A 23,126-nucleotide genomic window follows, 5' to 3' on the forward strand; every position below is an offset into this window, starting at 1 on the left:
GCTCTGGCAGCCCGCGGGTTGCCAGAACCGTCCAGCCCGAGAAAAACGAACGCACTCTGGCTGGCTCTGGCAGCCCGCGGGTTGCCAGAACCGTCCAGCCGGAGAAAAACGAACGCACTCTGGCTGGCTCTGCCAGCCCGCGGGTTGCCAGAACCGTCCAGTCCGAAAAAAACGAACGCACTCTGGCTGGCTCTGGCAGCCCGCGGCCAGCCAGAAAGGAAAAATCGAAGAGACCCATACTCTGTTACGCCGCACCAAAAAAAAAACAATTATGGGGTTTTACGTGCCAAAACCACAATCTCATTATGAGGCAAGCCGTAGTGGGGGACTCCGGAAATTTGGACCACCTGGGGTTCTATAACGTGCCTCTAAATCTAAGTACACGGTTGTTGTCGCATTTCGCCCCCATCGAAATGCGGCCACCGTGGCCGGGATTCGATCCCGCGACCTCGTGCTCAGCAGCCCAACACCATAGCCACTAAGCAACCACTGCGGGTAATCGCTGTGCAAAGAGTTGATTTCGTTGATTAGTCTGTCATTGGCGCGTTGTGACTTTAAGGAGCACTGCCCTATGTCTGTGAAGATAACTCAGGGGCTCACTGGCCACATAAGGTGGCGTTCACGACCTAATGAAGTAGTCTCAATAGTCTACACTTTTCTCGTAATTTATCAACCTGCTTTAGCCATAATGACTTTGATTCATGAACATTTTATGGATATTGGTCTACTCCTCAAATTTCTACATCTATATATCTTTGATTCCTAGATGTCTCAGTACACAACTGTGTTTGGACAACCCGCATTGGAATGCCGTTGCAGCGACCGCGAATAAAATTGCTGTGCACTCACACTCGAAATACAGAGACTCTAGACGCACCTGCGAAGGCGGTTATGCTAATTTTTTTCTTCCGTCTGATAAAAATTAAGGGTACTAACTTCACACTTAGTGGGGTGTTAAGGTCAGCGCTTCAATGTAAAGCGGCCAGTGATCCTATCATTGGAAGTATTGAGCTCTGTTTTCCTCACCAGATTTCTCCCCGCCTGCAGGTGCACTTCAGAAATGGCATCGTGGATGCGTCCCATTCGTGACGGCGAGTACACCAGCGTCATCTACGGCCTAATCCGCGAAGGTCGATTTACCGAAGCTGCCTCGGCGCTGGCAGACTGCAGTCGCCGACAGGGGGCTCTGGGCAGCCGCGCAGCGATCTCGCTGCTCGCATTTTGTCACTACCAAGCGCAAGTATGGAATTCTTTTTTGCGGAATATTAACCTACGATTCGTAGCGCAGTCAGTGATTAGGTCTTTATAAGAAAGGCGCACTTTTCGGGGACGCAAAAAGAAACAAAAAAAAGCTTGTTCTTTCTGATTTTCCTAATAAGTATGTAGCGGTCAGGTTCTTACGGGAAGGTGGCAGAGCATGGAAAATAATCAGCGTAAATTGCATATCTATCTGAACCACTTCACATTCAGTGACCGGGAAAAAGTGAGCAGAGGTTGCACTGTGCCGCGGAACCTGATTTGACAAAAGCACGACCTACTGGAACTCCAGACCTGGGGTGCTATGCAGGATGCGCCGAGTTTCTCTTTCGCCTGAGTTTTACCCGAGTTTTCTCGATGGCAGTCGGTGAACGGAGATAGCAAGGAACGTGCAATAACAGCAGGCAAAAAGAAATGTCGAGATAAAGCCGCGTATGACAACGTGAGGGCACCCTGCGCTGTACAGTGCTTCCGCGCTTCAAGCACAGAAGACTGCGCAACAAAACGCGCCAGCGCCGCGTATTGTTATCAACGTATTATCGCAATTTAGCAACACTGTCCCGCTGTCTATCTGCACACTTTCCGTGAGCCGCTTGCCACGCCTTTCCCGGGCGCGTCAAGGGCGTGCCTCCTCTTTCGGGCATTATCTTTCTATCCTCCGTCGAATGCGAACAGGGTACATGCGGTGCATTCTTGTACCTACACTTTCCCTCAATCGAATACTTTACAATACAACAAATACAATAACGAACGTTTTATTTCTTAAAGTATCGGTTTTTCGCTTTGAATGCTATAAATTTGTGATGACAAACGGACATCGAGTGAATTATTAAATTTTTTGCCGCGAGTGGCGACAGTGAGGCGAAAGCTTACAAGCGGATACATTCTAGAGGGTCGCACGCACGAGGGAGTTGATACGAGGAGCAGTCGCCAGGGGCGCTGCAGTGCTATTCTTGATAAAATCGATGCGATAATGACGCACAAAGTCATTCATGACTATGATCTGTCCATTCCCTCTCTATTAGGGGAATGGCAACGCAGCGCTGCGGCATGGCTGTTCACCGCAGGTGCTTTCACTGAGGTGGTTATTAAGGCCACCGCTTTACCAACTGAAACGACACTCCAGCCATAGAGACGGCGGCAACGGCTGACGCTGCAAAATTGCTGTGCTGTATTGTAGGGTCCGTAGTGACGCAGCACAGTGAAAATGCGCCAGTTTATCTGCGTGCGCGAAGTCTCCGCGATGCATTGCGAAGTGATGCATCGCTTGCCACCGCTTGCCCAGTGAACGTGCCTCCGTGCGCATGTACGTAGAATTCTAGTGTGTTGTTAACTTCAATGTGCTTGCCGATTGCTTCTGCTGCTGAGCTAATAACGATCGCAGATGAATATCGCAACGACAACGCAGTTATCGCATTTTGGCGGTTGAGGGCTCTTGTGTGCAGTTAGAAAATTAGACTTCGAACGCAGGAAGGTGTTGCATTGTTTAGTGTGTCGTGCTTGTGATGAAGAAATGCCATCGCACTGGGTGCGTTTGCGTTGACCGCTGACCATGTTTGTGACACTGCGGGCCCGATATGTCACTGATGACAGAGCAGCCATCTCAAATGACAGCTGCGATACGTTGTCGTTGGAGAACACTACGCACTGCTCAGCCGCATCGACGCCTTGCAAGCAGCTACAGTGACCTGCCGATAATTATTTGCTGAGCGCTACATCGCCAGAATGCAGGCAATGAACCGTGTTGTGGGGCCATCACAGCCCAAGAAGATATATGCATAAGCCCGCGAAATTCGACGCTTTTTTTTTTGATAGCGGTACATCACCGACGACAGTGCGTTGTGCGTGTTTTATTTCGCCGGTCAAGATTGTTAACGCCTCTCAGTTCCACACGACGTCGCTGTTGCCGAAAAATAAGTTGGGCGTGGCCCAACCGTGGTGGGCGCGCACAAGAGTTACATGCCTCGCGCGGGGCGTGACCTATGGTTTTGATTGACAGACGAACTCGTGCCAAACTCGTACATCGAGAAACCCCCCTCGAGTTGAACTCGTAAACATGGCGACGGCAGCAGCAGCCTGTGTCATCGCATCCAGCGGTAGTAAGCGTCAATATGATCGTCTAGACCCGTTCACATACATCACCGACGTAGAGTTTCGCGCCATTTTTCCCTTTCCAAAACGTCAGTGCGCTGGCTGTGTGACGTGTTAGGCGAAGGCCGTCGTCTGCGGAGACAGCGTGGGGGGCAAATTGTGCTTTCCCAGCTCAGAGTGGTATGACTAGGCTGCGGAGGAAACGTTCGTCCGATCGCTTCAGCTCTCTCCTGTTTCAAGCACTGCTCGTCCACCGGGTGCCCGCTCCAGGCGCCGTCATCGGAGTACTGGGGCACCTGCGAGCACCTGGGATTCAACCCGGACCAACCAACCTGCGCAGGCGAAGCGGTCACATTATATTTGTAGGCTCAGAATGGACTCCGGGCTGCCTTCCGGTGCCACCGCTGCCGAAATCAGTTTTTGCAGTTACACGGTACCGCTGCACTGCACGGGCAGAGAGGCGAAGGAAGTTACTTCGCCAACACGGACCTCGGCCGCCCGAACGACCACCTCTCGAGGCAGCAAATTATTTGGCTCACGTACTCCCTGAGCCAAAGCGTAGACATATGGCTGTTGAAGGAGATGACCGGTGACTTGTTTCCTCTATCGGAGCACGCCATCGCCGACTAGAGGAACTACCCCCGTAAGTTCGCGAGGGACGAGCTGCTGGCGCAACCTCCACTCGGTGTCCCCGGGGAGATAGCGCAAATTGAGGAGTGCCTTCTTCTCGGTGAGCAAAAGCACAATCGAGGCCGCCTAATGTCGGGCGACAACTTTCCGCTGAGCCGCCAAATTTACGGCGGTGTTAAAGATGGTGGCTCATTGGTCTTCGGCATGTTCTGCCAACCAGAGGGGTGCTGCGACTTTCAAGGTCTACCGACGGAAGGCGGCGATTCTAGGCGCCATTATTGCAGCCAATGTTCAACCGGGGAGCATTATTCATAGTGACGAATTGGCCGCATACAAATATATCACAAATTTAGTGGATGCTAACGGGGCTTTGCCTCAGTCTGCATTGAGGAATAGTCAACCACAGCGTAAACTTTGCGGACCCCATCACGGCTGTTCACACGCAAAAAAAATAGAAAGATGATGTCAAAAAGTGAAGCGCCACCTCGTCAGCGATGGGTACAGGGTAACTGCGCCGATGCTGGAGTCCCACCTGGGATGGATGTGGTGGCACTCTACGGCCACGTGCGTTGCAAAGACCCTCTCTTGCGTTTGTTAGAAACCACGGAGCGCTTGGGCTACCCAGTATAAAGACTCTTTCCTGCTGTTTTTAGAAGCCATCGCTCGACGCTTTCCTGTATCAAGGTGCATCGCAAAGTAACAGAAAATAAAGCGTATTTTTCTGACCCTTGTATGAGTGCTTTCCGGCGTACCTGAGTGCTTACACGGTAAGCGCGTGGCAAACCACTTCGGCGCTTGCCGACGCTCACTTCGTCTCGCAGCCTTATTTCAGCGCGAGCAACGAGCGATCTGTTAAAAGCCCAGTGTGAAAACCAGGCGCACACCAATTTGTGCTCGGAAACGGGAGCGCAAGCACGTAGCGAGCCGCACCAATCCAATCCAGAGGAAAGAGAAGAGCAGCGAGCAATCTGTTGTAAACCCAGTGAGAAAACCAAGCGCACACCAATCTGTGCTCGGAAATGCAAGCGCAAGTACTTAGCGAGCCGCGCCAATCCAATCCAAAGAAAAAAAAGAGGAGGATGAGCGTCCCATCGTGGTATAACGCGAAACGTATTATCCTACAAATTAGTCTAATACACATTCAGTGTACATCTTGTAAACTTTAAAATGCTTATAAGCCATGTTAAAGTGACATATTATTGTACTAAATGCATTTATTTTATAACTTGCTTGTGCCTGTAATGCCCTCGGTGGAACGACAAACAAGTGAAAAAAGGCACAACCATGCACCGACCGTATGATCACGTGAGCCCCAGTTTGTCGACCGCCCATATGGCAACGCCCAAGGGTTGATAGCCAGCCAGAGTGAATCTAGATAAACCAATGACACTGGAGGCGTGCCGACGGACGAACTTTGTCTCGTTACCATTAGTTCTTTCATCTTGGGGCGTCGCCAGAGCTCGTGAAGATCCCGAGTTTCGCCAAACTCGGCGTATCCTGCATAGCACCCCTGCACAGATATCCGGCTTCTATGGGAGCCCCTTGCGCCCACTTTCGTTCAACCGGTGGCCATAGGTGGCGCTTTTATAACCTGTTCGTCTGCTACTCGTCGGGCGGCTGGGCGGCGTTCGAATGTCTGCGCCTGCTCTTCTGTAGCTGGCTGCTAGCATATATGACAATTTCTTGCGAAGACAACAGCTATTATGCCAAATTGTTTAAGTGTACTGATTGTAGTGGTATGTAATAACGCGTAAAATAGTACACGAATTCTTTCTAGGTTTGCCATTATGCGGAAATTTCGAGTGATTGTTTACGTGTTTGTTCGGCCCGTCAAATATGCATCACAAAGCTTTTATGAAACTGTGAAAACTGATGCTACAGATATAGAGTCCTTACTTTGATCTGATTTGCATGATGGTACACAGCAGTACACCATAATGTGATTGTTTACGATATCCCATCTGTAATTAACTCAAGCAAGCTGCTTGTAGCCAAGGCTGAAGTTACATGCCTTCTGCAGTGTCTGCAGATTCACGCAGTTTGTGTGTGGTCTGCGTATACATATCACCTGCGTGATTCTTTTAAATTTCCTTGTTCATATCAATATATCAAGTTCTTTATTATTGTATTTCATTATTACTCCATTGTACTATATTTTATCCTTTGAATCTGCTGGTAATCAGATTTTTCCCCCTACTGCGAAGGCAACGGGAGGAAATGTTATCGTCTGCCGGCTGTACTCGTTGTTTTCCTTTCTTGCACCGCTCTTTCTACTGTATCTCGCGATTGAAATGAGAAGCAATCAATTGCAAATTTTGTTTTCTTTTTTATTTTCGTGAATTTATGCATTTACAAAGAATGTAAACGATCTGTGGCTGCCGAAATAGCGGCACGAGCGCTGGAACAGATCGCAGAAGGAGACGACAGTGAACAGGTTATAACTAGCGCCACTCTGCTCGTACGTTCTATCCCAAGCGGCAAAAGGGGTGAACTAGACCAGGCGTGCTGGAGCAGGGAGATCTGTGCAGGTCTGGAGTTCAGTAGGTCGTGGACAAAAGGGCGAGACAAGTGCGGCTGATATCGAAGAATGTCTTGGGCGCAATATTGTACCATGTGGTTTGTTTAGAATGCGCTACCTTCCGGATCATCTCACATATTTAGGCTGCACTATTTCTGAGATTGGCCCTATTCGCAATAAATGCCAGTTAAGAAATAAAGACGTGCGTGGCCTAATAGGTATAGCGTTGGGCTGCTATGTGTGTATAAATATACTGAGTGATCATTTTTATGTTGTACGGAATTTTTAAAAATTGCCTATTGCGAATAACAAAATTGTAGTCCTTGAGCTAGATCATTCATAGAAGTGGACATTAGTTGCACGAGAAATCGAAATACTTATTCTGCTAATTAACAAAAATCCACTAATTATTTTTTGAATTATATACCTAGCGGCACATATTGCAATTTATGAATTGTAGTCTATGAGCGTGCAAAGCGTATCCACTTGAAATGAATATCCATGGTGACACCAGTTTCGACGTATTTCACAAAGTGTGGAACGAAATACATGGGCGCCCCAGTTACTTTTGTGCTTCAATGCACAAAAGAGCGTTTTGTAAAAATTAAGTGGAACAAGAATGCATTTTTACGACAAGTTTAATGGAAATTATCTCCAAACTGGCGTCATTCCTGAATTTCATTCCAAGTGGACACGCCTTGCGAACTCAGTGGCTAGAATTCGTTAATTGCAAATGTGCCGTAAAGTAACTAATTTTAAAAATAATCAGTTGATTTTTGTTATAGTGTTTCGATTTCTCGTGCATGTACTGTCCGCCTCTCTGAATAATCCAGCTCAAGGACTAGAATTTTGCTATCGGCAACACGCTATTTTTAAAAATTTTGGAAACCTTAAAAATGATCACCCTGTATATGCTCGTAAACCGTGGAGCGAAACCAATAAACGGAAAAGCTATTTTTCCTAATTGAGCTACACCTTTTACTCGTCGAGACAGATAGCGACGGCGCCAGTCTACATGCGGGGAAGTAGGCAAATAATTACGCAGATCCGACGCACTATTGGAATCGGTGTACGCTAAGCTTTCATGGGCCATCAAGGTAAAGTTCCGCATTACGACTAGAGGCGTGCTGCAGATTTTAGTGACGAACGTGTCTTCAGCAACCATGGCTGGAGCTTTCGGAACAAGCAGAAGTTTTATTCTGCATTGAAACGCTGTTGAATCACAAGATACAACGTGCTCTACCTTGTAGAAACTCGCCCCAGCACCGCTGTATACGACGCCCGCGTCGCCCAGCGAGTTTCGCGGTCGAACGCGTCCCATAGCTGGAAGATGCGCGCGCTCACTTTTTATTATTGAATTGTTCCTATTTGACGCGGCTAACGTGCCAAGCGTCTCAAAGCGCTAGCTTTCACAAGAGAAAGTGGTAAAGGTTGTTTTAATCCGCCTTTTATGACATGTGTCCCAGTCGTGCTTCTCGACGCGATCAGCCTCACCGCGCCATTCTCACAGTCCTACAAGAAATTTGCTTGCGCTCCCGTTTGCGAGGAACACTGCAAAGAAGAAAGCCTTTTCGCAACTTTTGTTTTTCAACTTTTCTAGACTCTTTCTAATTAGTGCGACGTCCGTGTGTTGCTTTTTCTTTCGGTTTCACCATGTTGGTTCTGTTCCTACCGGCGTACTCCATTCTTTGTCGTTGCTTGCTTTAGTCTTTGGAGCCTGTCGTCTTGTTTGTTTCTATCCTCTTTACTTCCGTTCCTCCTATCTTCAACATACTGTTCTATCCCCTCATTCTTAAAGAGCACGAAGGCATTGTGCCCTTCTCGGTTGCAACTGCCACCCTGCTACCGGCCTTGTTCCCTCTCTGTGCATTGTGTATATGTGTTTACACAGGGCGTCATGCGCCAACTATCATACACCAAGATTTAAAAATATGCAAATGCCACGTAGCTTGACAGAACCAAGGTAATGTTGTTTGCCATTGCTTGGCGATACTGAGATAATTTTTGCACTCCGCCTAATTGCATAATTAGTCCTAATTAATTAATGAACTTCTAAAATATTATAAGTAGATGAAAACTCTCAATGAGAAAATTGTAGAGCAAGATGAAAAACTCCCCATACAGCTTTCTGTTGCTCAATACGTGCTAGATAAAAGTGCGTTTCCGAGCGTGAACAAGCCCGCCAATACACGCAGAATTGCCGCGCGACTGGCCGCTCGAGGCACTTCGCGTGTATTCGCGGACTTCTTTCACGCTCGGAAGAAACACTTTTATGTAGCACGTATTGAGCAACAGAAAGCTGTATCGGGAGTTTTCGTGTTACTCTACAATTTTTACATTGACATTTTTCATATAATTATAATATTTCAGAAGTTGATTAAATAATTAATACTAGTTATGTAATTAGGCGGTATGCAAACAATGATCTGCGTAAAGTCACACCAGATATATGGAATCTGAAGGGGATCACAAAAAGTTTGATATATAGGTGATTCGATATATAAAATAAGAGGCCCTGGGGCAAACGGCGGCTTACCGATTGCTGCATCCGAGGGCCACTAAGTTCCTCTACGCAACTCGCAAAAAAACAAAAAAAGCAAGCACACTTTATTTACCTGCGAACAATTGCTGGACCACTTTCAACTTCATTGCAAAGTCCAAGCTGGCTCTTTGCTTTACACTTGCAGTGGCCATCGCTTGCGGAAAAAGAACTCACGAATAGGCACTCTCCTCCCCGACGACGCCACGAAAATCAGAAAGAAGGAATGTTGACGTTCGAGGTAGCATGCGGGCTGGTCAACCAGCTCGACGGGGTTCAACTGACTGCACACATGACCCACACGGCTCAACCAATTGCACATTCTCTTCTTGGTGCCACAAGACCTCAAAGTGCACAAAGAAGTGCACTTTGAGGTCTTCGGCGTGGCGCCGCATTCGATACAGCGAATGTGCTGGTGAACGGCACCAGCCCTATACATTTGCATGGGATTTTCAAGGGGATTTTGCAGCTGTTCGATGTACATAACAATTCGTTATATGTGGGTTCGATATATCCCAGTTCGACTTTATATATATATATATATATATATATATATATATTATTTATGCCGAGTGATCCACCTTATTGGGAAGAGGTTTGTTTTAAATTGGGTATAAGGTTACTTCGTTTTCGGATTTTATATTTGTTGGAATTCGTGGAATAAAATCGGGTTCTATTTTTAAAGATGAAAGCCGAGGAGAAATTCCGTACTTTGTTATCTGGCACCCCAATGTTAGGGATTCTTTTCAAACTTTCATGAACGATTTACACAAGCAATGGTCTCCTTCTGAACCCAAAAGTTGCATTTAAACAAGCGAAATCACTTATGCAATCATGTAATGGCAAAGAGAGCTGCTCTCATAAAATGTGGCAAACTGATCTTTACAAATTCTCGTTGTCAGGCATTGTCATTATATATAATAAAGAGACCACACTAACAAAATCAACAGATAGAGACTCATTTAGTGCTGCTTTTTTTTTACTTTGTTCCTCTCACTTTTTTAAACAGAGAAAAAAGATAAATTTCCAATGGACAATAAAGGCAAATATTAGGTTGAATGTTTTCGATACCTATCTCTCTAGAAGTCTATCATTGTTTTCTGGGCGCCAATGTACGACTTTGTTGGGTAGAAAACTACCACCGAACCTCCTGCTGCCGTTACTGGATTTTAATCACTCGCGCCAAAACTGAGGCCACGACGTAATCTCCACGTCACCACCTCTGCCACTATCTGCGAATCAGCCGATCCTATCTCAACTCGCATAGGGGGCGTTCTTTGAACCACCCGTTTCCCGCTTCCCTGTCTCCCGGCTAGCGGGTGGCGCGAGCCGCCAGGTGCCCTGACGTCACGCGACGCGTCACACGAAAGAGGTAGCATACTTCTTGGCAGGTGGCGCCACTCTAATTTTTAATCTTCGTCATTTTCTCGCTGCAAATGAGGAATTGATTATTACAAAAGAATAATGTTTCAATCTAGCCCCACTCCATATTTTTCTATAGCCATTTTCCTTTAAAGCAGTGCACGCGGCCATGCTTCACAGCAGGTGTGGTGCTTTTCTTTTTCTTACAAGTCCTTGTTAGCGTACATTAAGATATGCGTTGGGAGCATTTCGGGGTCCATCCTAGACCTCCCGGGCATTCTGTCCTTGTTTCTTGCATTCCCGTTTTACTGGCTTCTAATATACGTCTTGCAACTAAAATGAATGGAATAACTACACAAATCGGCCGCTATTCTTTGAACGTAACGTAGTTAGGTAAACATCATCTCAACGTCACGGCTACCGTCAGCAATGCAACGCAATGTCAACACTGCGTTAATTCGCAACCTAGCACATTATCTGTGTTTACATTTATGTTGTAATACTTAGTCGTTGTTGTAATCGATCCTGGTTCAGAAAGGCACTGCCCTTTTATGTACATACTGCCATGTATTCTTCAAGTTCCAGTTATAAAAGCAAGAGCACTTCCTTTCACATGTGAAGATCTCGTCAGAGCAGCCGTTATCAGATGATTGCGCACCAGCTCCTCCAAGTCGTTCTGCCTCCGTCCGCTCTCCCAGCTTCCCCCCCCCCCCCCCTTTACGTCCCACCAATCAAGCCCAACGAAACGTCGTCAATTTGAGAAGTCTCGGGGTAGGAGAAAGCCATCGCCTGAGGGAAGCGCCCTTCCGTTCTTATGGCAGAACACCTAAAGTGTCTCAATTCACGATACAAACAACATAACCAGACAAACGTAACAAAAGAACAAATGTTTCAACGTATGTTTCGTGCAGGAAATGCTATGCAGTGCGTCATTCCCACTTTCACCTATAAACGCGGCTAATAAATACGCAACAAGCTTTCGTTCACTCAACGCTGGCAGGCACTCAATAATATATTTTTATATATGACAATTTTAACTTGCGTGCTAAGCAATAATGAGGCATATTCCATATTCATATACTAACAATATTATATGCCCACCACTTGCTCACAAAAGGGGGACAGTGTTCATTAGTTTTATAACAGGGGTATTTATTACTATTCTTTACAAAATGCCAAATTTAGTGGACAAACCGGCTTTAACCCCATTTTGATGCATTTTGTTCGGTGTGCGAAAATTGGGATTTATTGGATTTTACCTAAAAGCGAAGGACTCTAGACCAATTATCTGATGTGAATATGGTTTATTCACTATGCTTTCGTTGTGGGCGGCGAACATTATGGGGGCGAGCAGCCATCGGAGGCTTTTGGCGAATTAAGGAAGATTTGTTAATTACCTTTTAAATTATCGTATTTAACAGCAACGTTGCAATTGTAGTATTAAAGGTGGACACCGCAGAAAGCAAAAGCATCGTGAGCGAATTTAAAAACACCATCCGCTCTTAAGATGTTCGTCTACAAAACTTTTATTTTTACCCCTGTAATTCCGTAACAGGGCGTACCAAAAGCGCCGGAAGAAGGACCCCCGTGATGCTTCCCGCCTCATTTTTTTATGTCAGCGAGTTGTCCCCCTGGGCGCACCTTTTGTATCATTTTACCTCGCGAATATACTTTCTCGGTAACCTACCCAAACTCACAGTAGGAACGTGCTACTACAGCGTGGACGCAAGTCACCGCTACGAGCGTAATGCAACCTACGCTGTTCGCGCTCCTTGTTTTGGTATCGGAGTGAGAAAAGGGCGAATGCTGAGGATTATCTCAACAACGAATTGAGTTCTTAGAATCGTTTAAATTGTTTTGCCCCCTGCCGCGTTCTTTTCTAATAATGCTATTGCAATGGCAGCGTTCGAACCAGTAAGTAAAAGGTTCATTCATTATCCTTTCTTAATTAGTAAACGAGCTGCGATAGCTACTCGGCCATTTAGTGTCCCCCTCTTCTGAAAGGATTAATGGCGAAGAACGCATAGTCACATCTATTAAATCCTGTTTAGCCCTTTTTGAGACCAAGTTACTTTGCGTCAATATTTCAGTATAAATTATACAGATATACACTAAAGAGAGCGTTAAAATACGTCCTGTGCAATAATGGTTTTCATACTGATATCAGGGACCGCGAAAAAAGTGGGCCAAATGTGTTCTATTGACATCATGGCCGCTTTGTAAAATTGTTATAAAAATGTGCCAATACCTTTTTCAGAGCCACCTGAAAAAATGTTTATTCAACGAAAGTACAACTTTGGTTCCTGTTGAGCACATGGCAATAAATACGCTCTATTCCTTGCTATTCTTTGTGAGATGGTGCAAAGCACGCCACACAAAGTGGCACTTGACTATGCACTCATAGTTGGTGCGAGTTTCTTGCTAGTGGAGCTCCATCTGCATGTTTTCCTTGGTAAGCGTCTCTGGGGGTGATGCACGGTGCCCAGGAAGCTCACTTCACCTGGAATGCCCAGCATTTTTTTAAGTTTGGATTTTCCTTTTTCTTTTTTTCGGAATATCCCAGTTACTGTTCGTTCGTTTATTTATTCAGAGTTTATTCATGATTCCTGCAGCGTCATAAAGGTATTATTGCAAGGGGGGAACATGGTGCATATTACATTCGGCTACAAAACAACAGTAACAAGCAAACAAAAAATCAGCAACGCAAATCACAAAAAATTAGGGGAGCTAAATGACACTGGGAAATAAAAGCACCTAGCATGCCCTCAGAATCACAATCAGTAAGAGATTTAGGCAAATTGTTCCTTGGTATGGAACAATTCCATCCAAATTATATCGTTCAAGGAAGTCTGAATCCTGTTCGGAGTTTGTCAAGCCACAGTTTGAAATGTCAGAGTTGATTTTCGACAACCCTTGCCTCCATGTTCTGATGCAGCTGCACGTGGTAGGGATAGAGTCTACCAGTCTTCAGCATAGGCTGAAGCATCATCATCATCATCATCATCAGCCTATATTTATGTTCACTGCAGGACGAAGGCGATCTCCAATTACCCCTGTCTTGCGCTAGCTGATTACAATTTGCTCTTTGCATTTTTTTGTGTAAAGGTGCCAGTCTGCCTCAGTAGCTCATAATGGCGCACCATTGTTGGTAGCCTGGCTCGCGTTCCATGGGCGCAAATGGTGAATGATCTTTGCAGTTTGTCTATAATGTTTGCCTATTGCTCCACTTGCTTGCCCAAGTATTTACCTTCTCCTCACTTGAAAAACGCAAGAAACGACAAGAAACGCTAGCTAACAAGCTTACAGAACGCAACTAGGGGCCTAATCTTGTAACGGTTCTGAAAGCGAACCGTTGGCGTCGCTGCTTACATCACTGAGTGGGCGGCTCCCAAGCCAGAGGTAATGAAGGAGAGGACGCAGCCAACAGACTAGAGGGAGGTGCCACCACTGCAGTTCGCGTTTACATACTGCGTTCTAGTCAGGGAACTACAGAAGGTTTCTGCTAGCTCAATAGATATAACGTATGTGTTAAATAATATTGTGTAAGTTTTAACGTACAAAAGCGGGGTGATGGGTGTTTAGGCAAAGGTTGAAGCAATTGATAGATGGCATTCTTTTTTCAAATTTAGCTGACAGAGTATGTCGGAACCGTAAAAAAATTCCCGGATATGGGAAATTTTACGCTCAGCGTCACGTTGTCTGCTGCCAAGTGCTTGCACGACGCCCATGCACTATTTACACTCCCTAAGTAGCCAGTGCAACATAACCACGAACTCATGCTGAGCTGGCTCCTGGGATCGTGCTTTCAAAACGTGTCATGTGATTTTCCACTCTTTCTGCGCTTCGTCGTTGGCTCGTACAAGACTAGCACGCCGCCGTGCCGCTGCTATTGCCTAGAATCTGACCCTCGGCGCTCCACGTGAAAATGAGAATTTATGAAATGACATCGAACATTACCAGATCTGTAATTCGAAGGGTGCGGAGCAGGCGGTACGCGCAGTGTTGTCAACTCGAGAACAAATGTTTTTGGCATTCGCGAACTGGAGCGTATAGTGCAGCCAAATCAAAGAGTTCTCTATATTCTTACCGCCATGGCGCTGCATTCTCCTGAGGCAAACAAAGGAAGGGCAGCAGTTCAGAATGGTTATCGGCGGGTTATCCAGGAAGGCGAGAGAACCGGAAATTTGACTACGCCTAGCAAATATTGGCCGGCCTGTGTCACAGGAAACTTTATTAGCGAAGCGCTTTTGGTGGCCACCAGCAGCGACTGCGCGAGCAACTTCGCGAATAGTGTCGTGGACTGAGGATTGGACTGTTTCGACTTATGCTTCTCTACCAACTGACATCTGGAAGCTACCGGTCGCGAAGAAGCACAACACATAATGGGCCTTCCTGTCCGTGGAATGGCCGCTGGCACCAGAGTGTCCTCGGGTTCATCACGCATCCAACTGAAGTCCAGCTTGGAAAGACGATAGTGAAAGCACAATTCATTTTGCGCCATATCTCTTCGAACCACCCTCGCACGTCCAGCAGCCGTCGACACCGGGAGAGCGACAGAAGCAGACAAGGAGGTGCTTCGCCATGTTTTAATCAAGTCACGACCTCCAAGATAGTAAATACGTGCGCGCCTCTCGCACGTCTCCCGGGCGGCACGGCCATGGATGCGAAGCCAACTGCCGAGCAATAGCAAATGAACCCACGGCGAACCCCCCAAGCGAATCCTCTCCCCGAGCAAGCGTTCGGATTTCGCAGATCCCAATCTGTGAGTGAGAAGCAACCTGGTACGCCCAGGATCAAAGCGGAAGCCGCCGTGCACAGCTGGTTTCGGAAATGGGGCCTCACTTTCGCTCAGTGGGCTGTTGGTTAGCGAAGTCGCTGTCCTAGAGCGTGTGTTATGGCTTTGTGAGTTTTGGTACGCTTGCGCTATACTTTGCATGGTGTCCAATTCTCAAGAATCAGCACGAACGCTGCCACGGACGTGACGGCCAATGTTCGTCATGGTGATAATTGGAACTTCCGCACACAGCCACGACTGCGCGAAATCCAAATTACTCCTGCAGCCCATCCCCTCTCTCTCCCCTCCCCTCCCACAGCTCCTCCCGTTGATCCTCTATTTGAAAGGAGGTGACTGGCGACACGCCCCTGAAATTCCGGCTGGATCTCTGCTCCGAAACAACCCGTGGAACAAAGTGGACCTGCTCCGGATATACCTGTCGAATACCGATTTCTCACAGCGGAGGAAATAAAAAACTTGCTCGGTGTGAACTGTGAAATTCTCTATTTGAGAACGAATTTTATTCGAGTTACGAAGTCTCTCAAGCGTCGCATACTAAAAGCGGTTAAGATATAATGAAAGCCACGGTAACCTACCATGAGAGTAATCGCTGCACAAAGAAGTCGGTTTTAGAAATTTGCATGCACTAGTTTTTAAACTGAAGCTTCCGGACTTTCTCACCGTGTCTGCTGGGGGCTACTGGGTGCGGCTGTTGTCTCACCGAATAGTTCACACATAAGAAAAGGTAAATAAAGAATTAGTAGCGTGATAGTGGGATCGAACATCGGTCGGCCCGCCCAGCAGCCTTCTGCTGTAACCGCTAGTCTAAAATCGTTTTTTTTTTCGCATTAGGCCACAATCGCGATTGTGCGCTCACTTATTCTTTAATCGTGCCAAGACCAACCAGCTCTTCGAGATGATCACCATGTGCGTCACAGGTGAGCGAGAACGCATGCGCGCGTGCTAGTTTCCTTTACGCCAAAGCTGTAGCAACGAAATGAACAAAATAATAACATTTGATTACAGCTTCATGAAATTGCTTCACATAGATTGGAAGATGTCCGTATGAATCTCCATAATTGTTTTTCTGGAAGGTTGCGTTTGGGTAATTTCACGAAAGTGCATATACTCTCTGCGAGTTCTGCCAACGTTCCTATGCAACACTTAAGGAATTGGGAGCCATCTGCTGCACGCAGAGACGCCAGGCTCCCACTATTCAAGTATGGTCCTTGGTTTTCGAGTTTCAGATTTTTTTAATGCTGGGGGGGGGGGGGGGGTAAAAGTTTGGTTTTATATTTAAAAAGAATGACCGGGGAGAAATAGGGGATATTTTTATCTGGCCAGAAAACCGTAGAGTAATCTGAGATTTTTTTTCTCTGGCACACCAAAGCTTGGGATTTTTCGGGTAACTTTTACAAACTAGGAACACATGTAGTGGTCTCTGTTTAGACACAAGCGTTGCATTTGAACGAGCTAAATCACACATACAGCATGTAATTGAAAGAGACCTGCTCGCAAATCATGTGGTGAACTCGTCTCTACAGATCCTTGTTATCAGGCATTCTTCACACATTTAAGACAAACCTCGTTAACAAAAACGCCATTATAGAAGGGCGCGGCGATACCTTCTGTAATTGGCTTCCTGCATTTTTAGCAAAGGAATAAAGTACAAGAAAAGTAGCTCACGACGACACGCTCAGCAGGAGGTATGATGTTTTTCCTTATCTTACAAGTACTTCTTGACACGCATTATATAAGATGTATTTTGAGCATTTCTGTGTCCATCCTAGACCTGTGGGGCCTTTTGTCCTTGTCTGCTGTAGTCCTGTTTTACTGGTTCCCGATATACGCTCTTGTAACAAAACTAATGAAGTACCAACAAGACGAATCAGCCACTCTTACTTGAACGTAGCGTAGTTTGGTAAAGGTTCATGTAAACGCGGCTGCTAAAAAAAAAACAAATACTCGTTGACTGAACGGCAGCAGATATTGGATACAATATATCGTTATATGTGCCGGTTTTCGCTAGAAGTTTAAATGAAAATAAGTAATTTACTTAATTCATTTAGTATTAATAATAATATTGATATATCTTGGCCACTGGATCACAAAAGGTGGGCAGCATTCATTCGTTTCGTAACACCTGCATTTATTGTTATCCTTTACGAAAGGACAAACTTCGAGGAGAAATTGTGCTTCACCCGATATTGATAAATTTCGCTCGGGGTGCGAAAAGTGGGAATTATCGAGTTTTACCCGAAAATGAAGGACTCTACAAATAAGGTGCCCCATACTTCTGTTGGGGTGAACTCGAAGGAGCGTGAAAATTTGTTCGTCTATAGGAAGTGATTCGCAATTCTGTAAAATTACAAAATAGTAGCGACTGTTGCAGCCAAGTATTTACAACTTGAAATCATAGATAAATCGGCATTATATAAAACCAAAACGTGGATGCTAGAAGACGTTCATTGCATTTTCAATAAACAATGTATTACTAATTATGCACTCTTGTTTAGACTATCAAGTAATTTTTGCTTGCACGCGCTGTGTATACATGTGTGCTGACGCAAAAGTTGCCATTCCACCTAGCTTGATGAAAAATTATTTAGTGCCCTCATGTTATAAAAAAAGACGGACCAAAAAATTCAAGGCAACATCGGCGTGTGTGAATACCGCTGGTTTCTCTAGCTGCTCTATCTTGCAGTCAACATAATTAAGAGCCGTCTCGAGGACCGCCTAAACTAATGTTTCGATTATGAGAGCCCTGCAGGTATCCACGCCATCGTAGACGCCGGTATAGCTGTTTAGGGCCACAGAATTCGTGCACCTATAGCAACACCGCCTTCTTCGAGTGTTCGTATCTGCGCCTTTCGCTGAGCAGGGTAGTACGTGTGAATGGCGGCTGCCGAAGTTCTGCTTAGACTAATTACCTGTTCATGATAAGAGGATTGATATTCCATTGGGTGAATGGAAAACCAACCAAATGTTCACACAGTGTTCCTCATATCCAAACATTTGGTTATAGCCGGTTTGTCTTTACGGGAGTCTGTACTGTGGCTCCTCTATAATAAGGCGAACAGAAAGCAACAGTACATTAAGCTTTGATTTACTTTGCACTCTTAACATTCAGCTGGACCGCCGCAATAATAAACATAGAGTACGTTTTGGCTTCATTATTATGGGGTAGTAGAAACATTTGGAAAGGCGAAATGGCCCCAGCGTTAACGTTTGCACACGCCACACTCTGCCTAATAGATCTTATCAGGGTTCTAAGTTCACCGAAAGGTGGTGGGTCATTGGCTTTGCTTGCCAAAGGTAAAACCATAAATGAGAGAGAGCAAAACGACATAGGTTCGGCCTCTTTTTAGTCAAAAAATACATGGATCAGAATAAGTTTTTTAGGAATGACTCGGGAACATGGATGATAAGAAATGGGCAAGTAACGTGCGCAAATATTTGTACCTCAAGATCGCGAACAAAGTATGAAGGAAGAGGTCAGAAAAGCTCACCACCAGGTGCAGGATTGTTGAAAGTACAAGCGGACAAGTGTGATAAATTGGATACAAAAGTCGATACAAAAGAAGGAAACAAAAAAAGCCTATAGAGCTTTAAAAGGACGACAAAGGTAAAATCAACAGAGATAATTTCTACGACATCAGAAAGGGGGGAGGGGGTTAGTGCATAGCTTTTTAAAGCCCGCGCTTGATGACCGGGAACAGACCCACAGAAGAGCAAAGAATAACAACAGGGGCGACACGTGTCTGCTGTAAAATTGAGAAGCGACTTAGCATGTTATAATGTAAGGCGAAATATATCCAGCTAATTAGAAGCAGAAGGAACAGCCGGCTTCTATGTGTGCTTTGGTTGAAGAGAGATGATTGGCTGATGAGAGCAAAAAGAGGAAGCTTCAGCTGGCCAGCTCTTACCTTAATGAAAGGGAACGGAGAAATCGTTTTTCTTGGCAACCCCAGAACTGATTTCGGTGAGAATTGCTGCATTTAATCGGAAAAGTTAAAATCTGTTAACTCCAGGGAGTTGAATTTCAATTTCTCAAGCATATCTTAAGGAACTTTTTCAAAATATTAGAAAATTCATGTATCAAATCTACAACACTATAAATCAGCAATTAACAACGATATAACAATGCCGTAAAATGCAGCTAATACTACATCTCAAGCCGAGGAAATTGATTTTTTATACATCCCTCTGAAATGTAATGCCACTTATTTGTCAGTAGGATTTGCAACAACCTCGTAAACTTTGTAACAATTTCATGTAAATTGTCTATAGATATATAACATCTATCCACTATAGAGATGTTCTGACAGATACAGTTGAAAGAATTCGACATCTGCATTTAGGGCAGAGCTATGGGTTTGTAAACTTCGTGGTTATATTTTTTAACCTTGCAATTTTCAGCAATTCAATATAAAATAGTTCAAGCTTTCATAGAAAAATTTTGCGGCATAGAGTTGCTAGAATCTTCCGTTTTCCTTGAAATGCAAGAAATGTATTTCCAATCAGTCTAGCGGTTGTCAAATGAAAACATTTTGGGAATTTACATTGATTTCACTAGGGTGATCAGAGTTAGCCCCAACGTAAAGCTTTCTCTTAACTGGTCGGCGGCGGAAATTTACAAGAGACGATTGTGATCTTGGCGGGGAAACGTTGGGAAGGAATAGGTACAAGATCACAGGCAGAGGTAACCTTAGGACATTCAGGTTGTACCTAAACACAGTGTCAAACCACGTGTTCATCACGAGATTTACGGTAACGCCGGTTCCGCGCTATATGATTTTTTGTTATATCGCAGGAGTTCGAGCAGGCTGCGTCCTGCTACGAGCAACTGTGCACTATCTGTCCAGATGAACCTCGTTACGCGTTGAGCCGCGCCCAAGCGCTTTACCAGAGCGGCAGCGCCTACGACGAGGCCCTCCAGGTCGCCGCTGCTTTGGCCGAAGACAAACCCGAGATGGCGCCAGCTGCAAGACAGCTGCAAGCGGCCATCCGCTACGCGCAGGTAGGCAGTTTCTTCTCCGGAGGTGTCATAACAGTGACACATGCTATAATGGCAGGTCCCTCCACATTCTGTGCCGGTGTGTCAAAGCTTTGCAAGCTAGCAGGTGAGTTGCCACTAAAGAGAACAACTACACGGCTATGTCGAGCATGTGTATAACGCTGGCCGTCTTACATCATTACGAGGCACACGCTGAAGCGTACGAGAGGAACAACGTACTTGGTTGTGTCACTCTATAAAACTACAGCATCGTCCTCATTGCTCGTGAACGCTTGACGTGAAACCCGTGTACCTTGTGTGACTGTAATTGTAGTGACTATCGGTGACATGCCGCTTGACTGGAGAAATAAGAAATATGAATAACAGCGAGAGCGCAATGATTGGTAAATTAGCTTCTCTGACAACTAGTTGCTCAGATTGGCATTGGCTGTACCTGCGCATATAAATTCCTTGTTTCCGTCTGCACATGCCCATTCTTTCTGTAAAGCAGCTGTTTGCTTAAATCTTTTTGGGATTATCAAAATTCGCCTGTGGCAAATGTAACAATTATTTATACTGTATGAGATGGTCTACTCTTCGAAGCGGAAATTATGCACTAAAAGTCTTAATCACTATCCTTTAGCTCATCAGTTTAGGTCAAATCATGAAATTGAATAATCTGAACCGGACAGTTCATAAGACAAGTCCACTAGAAATAAATTTTGAATCTAGAGCCAATTTACAGATCAGCGGCCTCACACTTGCAGCGTCACGCACTGTTCCACCTAGTTCTTTTTTTTTCTTTATTTCTGTTTTAACAGGAACAACAAAAAAAAGCATTTCGTCGCACGTTAGAGAACGGACACCTCGAAACTGGTGGAAGCTTCAGTACCTCTCCTACTTGCCTATGCTTAGCGAACCCTCAGGCTCCCATTAAGAAATTTAGTAGATGTCCTAAAGGAATTAGTTCAAAAACGAATGAGTGCGCGAGACTAGGTTATGAGTCATTTCTTTTTTTATTCTTGAAATCAAAATAAAAGAAGGAGATGTAGTCACCCTATAATGGTGACGGCTACTCCTTTTCGCATAGCAGAAACAATGGTATCAAAATATATATTTGTAGTAAGAGAAGGAAAAGAAACAACGTCCTAGGGCCAAAATCTAAATCACAGACTTCTACACTCACGAACATAGCACCCACAAGAACATAGATATAAAAGGCGAAGGCAAGTTGCACCACACCGAGCTCGTAAACAGTCACACACACAAGCGGCCATGATGCAGTCTGCGATGAGCAGGTAAGCGGATGAAGAATACACACTCATAAAATAACGTTACCACTCAGATATGACAGTCAAAATTGAGCTTCAGCAAGAAAAGAGCATAACGCGTAATATACAAGCACTAATAATTACAAATAATGGAACCAAGCTGTAGTTACATTGTGTTACTATTCAGTGCAGCATCTAGTACTCGTTAAAGATGTCGGTGTCTCCGAAAAACATATTAGAGCGCGTTTAATTCTTTTCGCTGTATTATTTTAGATGGCCACGGAATCAGCAATATTGCCAGTAAGAAAGGTCGGTGAGAATCAATGGAGTGTAGCTTTTGCTCTGCCGTCTTTGCGTCACGTTTTAGGGGCATTCGAGGAGTAGACGGCGAATATCCTCATCGTCATTACCACAGGAGCAAGCCGGATATGAAGCCCGTTTTATGCGATGTAGAAACTGTTTTGTGTGCTGTCCCATGGTGCAGCCGATGAATTAGTGTATCGTCCCTTTTCGAAAGTTCTACATCCAGCTGGTATTTGAGTTGGCGGTGCATTTCGTAAAGAATAGATTGCTCCGCATGTTCATTAAACCAGGTTGACATACACAATTACTTCTTTAGTACCTTTAATTTGCTTTCTGTGTCCACTGGTGATAAAAGGATGAGTTGAATTTCTGCATCTTTATGGGTCGAAACTGCGAACAATTCCGCTAATTCGTTTTCAACTATACCAGCATGTCCCTGGACCCACAGTAATATCACCTGATATTTTCTTTCAGTAGCCTGAGTTAATCGGTTTAGTACTGCGTACGTTATTCGTGCTTGTGCTAAGTTGTTATCAATAGCTTCAAGACATGGTAAAGTCGATAAGGAGTCCGTACAAATTACCCACTTTTTTGGTGCCTGATATATTTTGGTAAAATATGTGGCTTGGATAACTGCCACTAATTCCGCTATTGTTGGTCACGTGTGTCCAAGCCGGCAAGCGTACTTCTCTCATGTTATAACATAAGCTGCAGTCGCACAATCTTTGATTACAGAACCATCCGCGTAGACGTGAATAGAGTCCTCGTACTTGTCAAATATCTTATGTAACGCTTATTGTTTCACAGGCAATGTGGAAACATTGATTTTCTTTTTTAAGACCTTGGATTGATGTTTGTAGTTTGGGTGCCTGTAGAAGCCATGGTTGGTAGCAGAAGTCTGAGTGCCAACAAACCGATCGTGGAAGTATTGATTTATGCTCTTGAAGCATGGCATGCATCTGTGCACTTGTACGGTTCTCTATCATTGAAAGAAGTAGGTGCGTGGAATGCTAAGCAGAAATTCTGAGGAAATGCCGGCATGTTTTCAGGCTGCGAATTATGGTGAAATGTGGTTCCCGCCCTTCTACAATAATGAGGTGACTGGATGTAGCTTGCGGGACTCCTAGAAACACTTGTAAACTCCGAGCCTGTAACAGCGGTAGTTGGTGAAGGGACGTCGCAGATAACTTCTGCAATACAGGTGCGAAGTAATTCTGTGGCGGACAAGTGCTCAGTGAACGTGCAGCAGGGATGAAGATGTTTCGCCCCACTTCGTACATGCGATTCTGCGGAGAACATTTATGACACAACTGATTTGGGCCTCCATTGTGGTCAAATGATGAGTCCATCGAATCTGGTGGCCTAAAATCGCGCCTAGGAAATGT

General features: G+C 45.1%; 1 protein-coding gene across 1 annotated transcript in view; it reads left to right on the forward strand.

Annotated features, from left to right (window-relative positions):
* The first annotated feature begins 1,066 nt into the window (after positions 1-1,066).
* Positions 1,067-23,126, forward strand: part of LOC119437512 (tetratricopeptide repeat protein 30B) — a 54,888-nt gene continuing 32,828 nt past the window's right edge. Inside the window, exons 1-2 of the mRNA XM_049661036.1 lie at positions 1,067-1,240; positions 19,985-20,191. Coding sequence (XP_049516993.1) covers positions 1,073-1,240; positions 19,985-20,191 — 375 coding nt within the window. The 5' untranslated portion in view covers positions 1,067-1,072. The remainder of the gene's footprint in view (positions 1,241-19,984; positions 20,192-23,126) is intronic.

The sequence above is a fragment of the Dermacentor silvarum genome, chromosome 1, assembly GCF_013339745.2.
Source record: "Dermacentor silvarum isolate Dsil-2018 chromosome 1, BIME_Dsil_1.4, whole genome shotgun sequence".
Taxonomy (NCBI): domain Eukaryota; kingdom Metazoa; phylum Arthropoda; class Arachnida; order Ixodida; family Ixodidae; genus Dermacentor; species Dermacentor silvarum.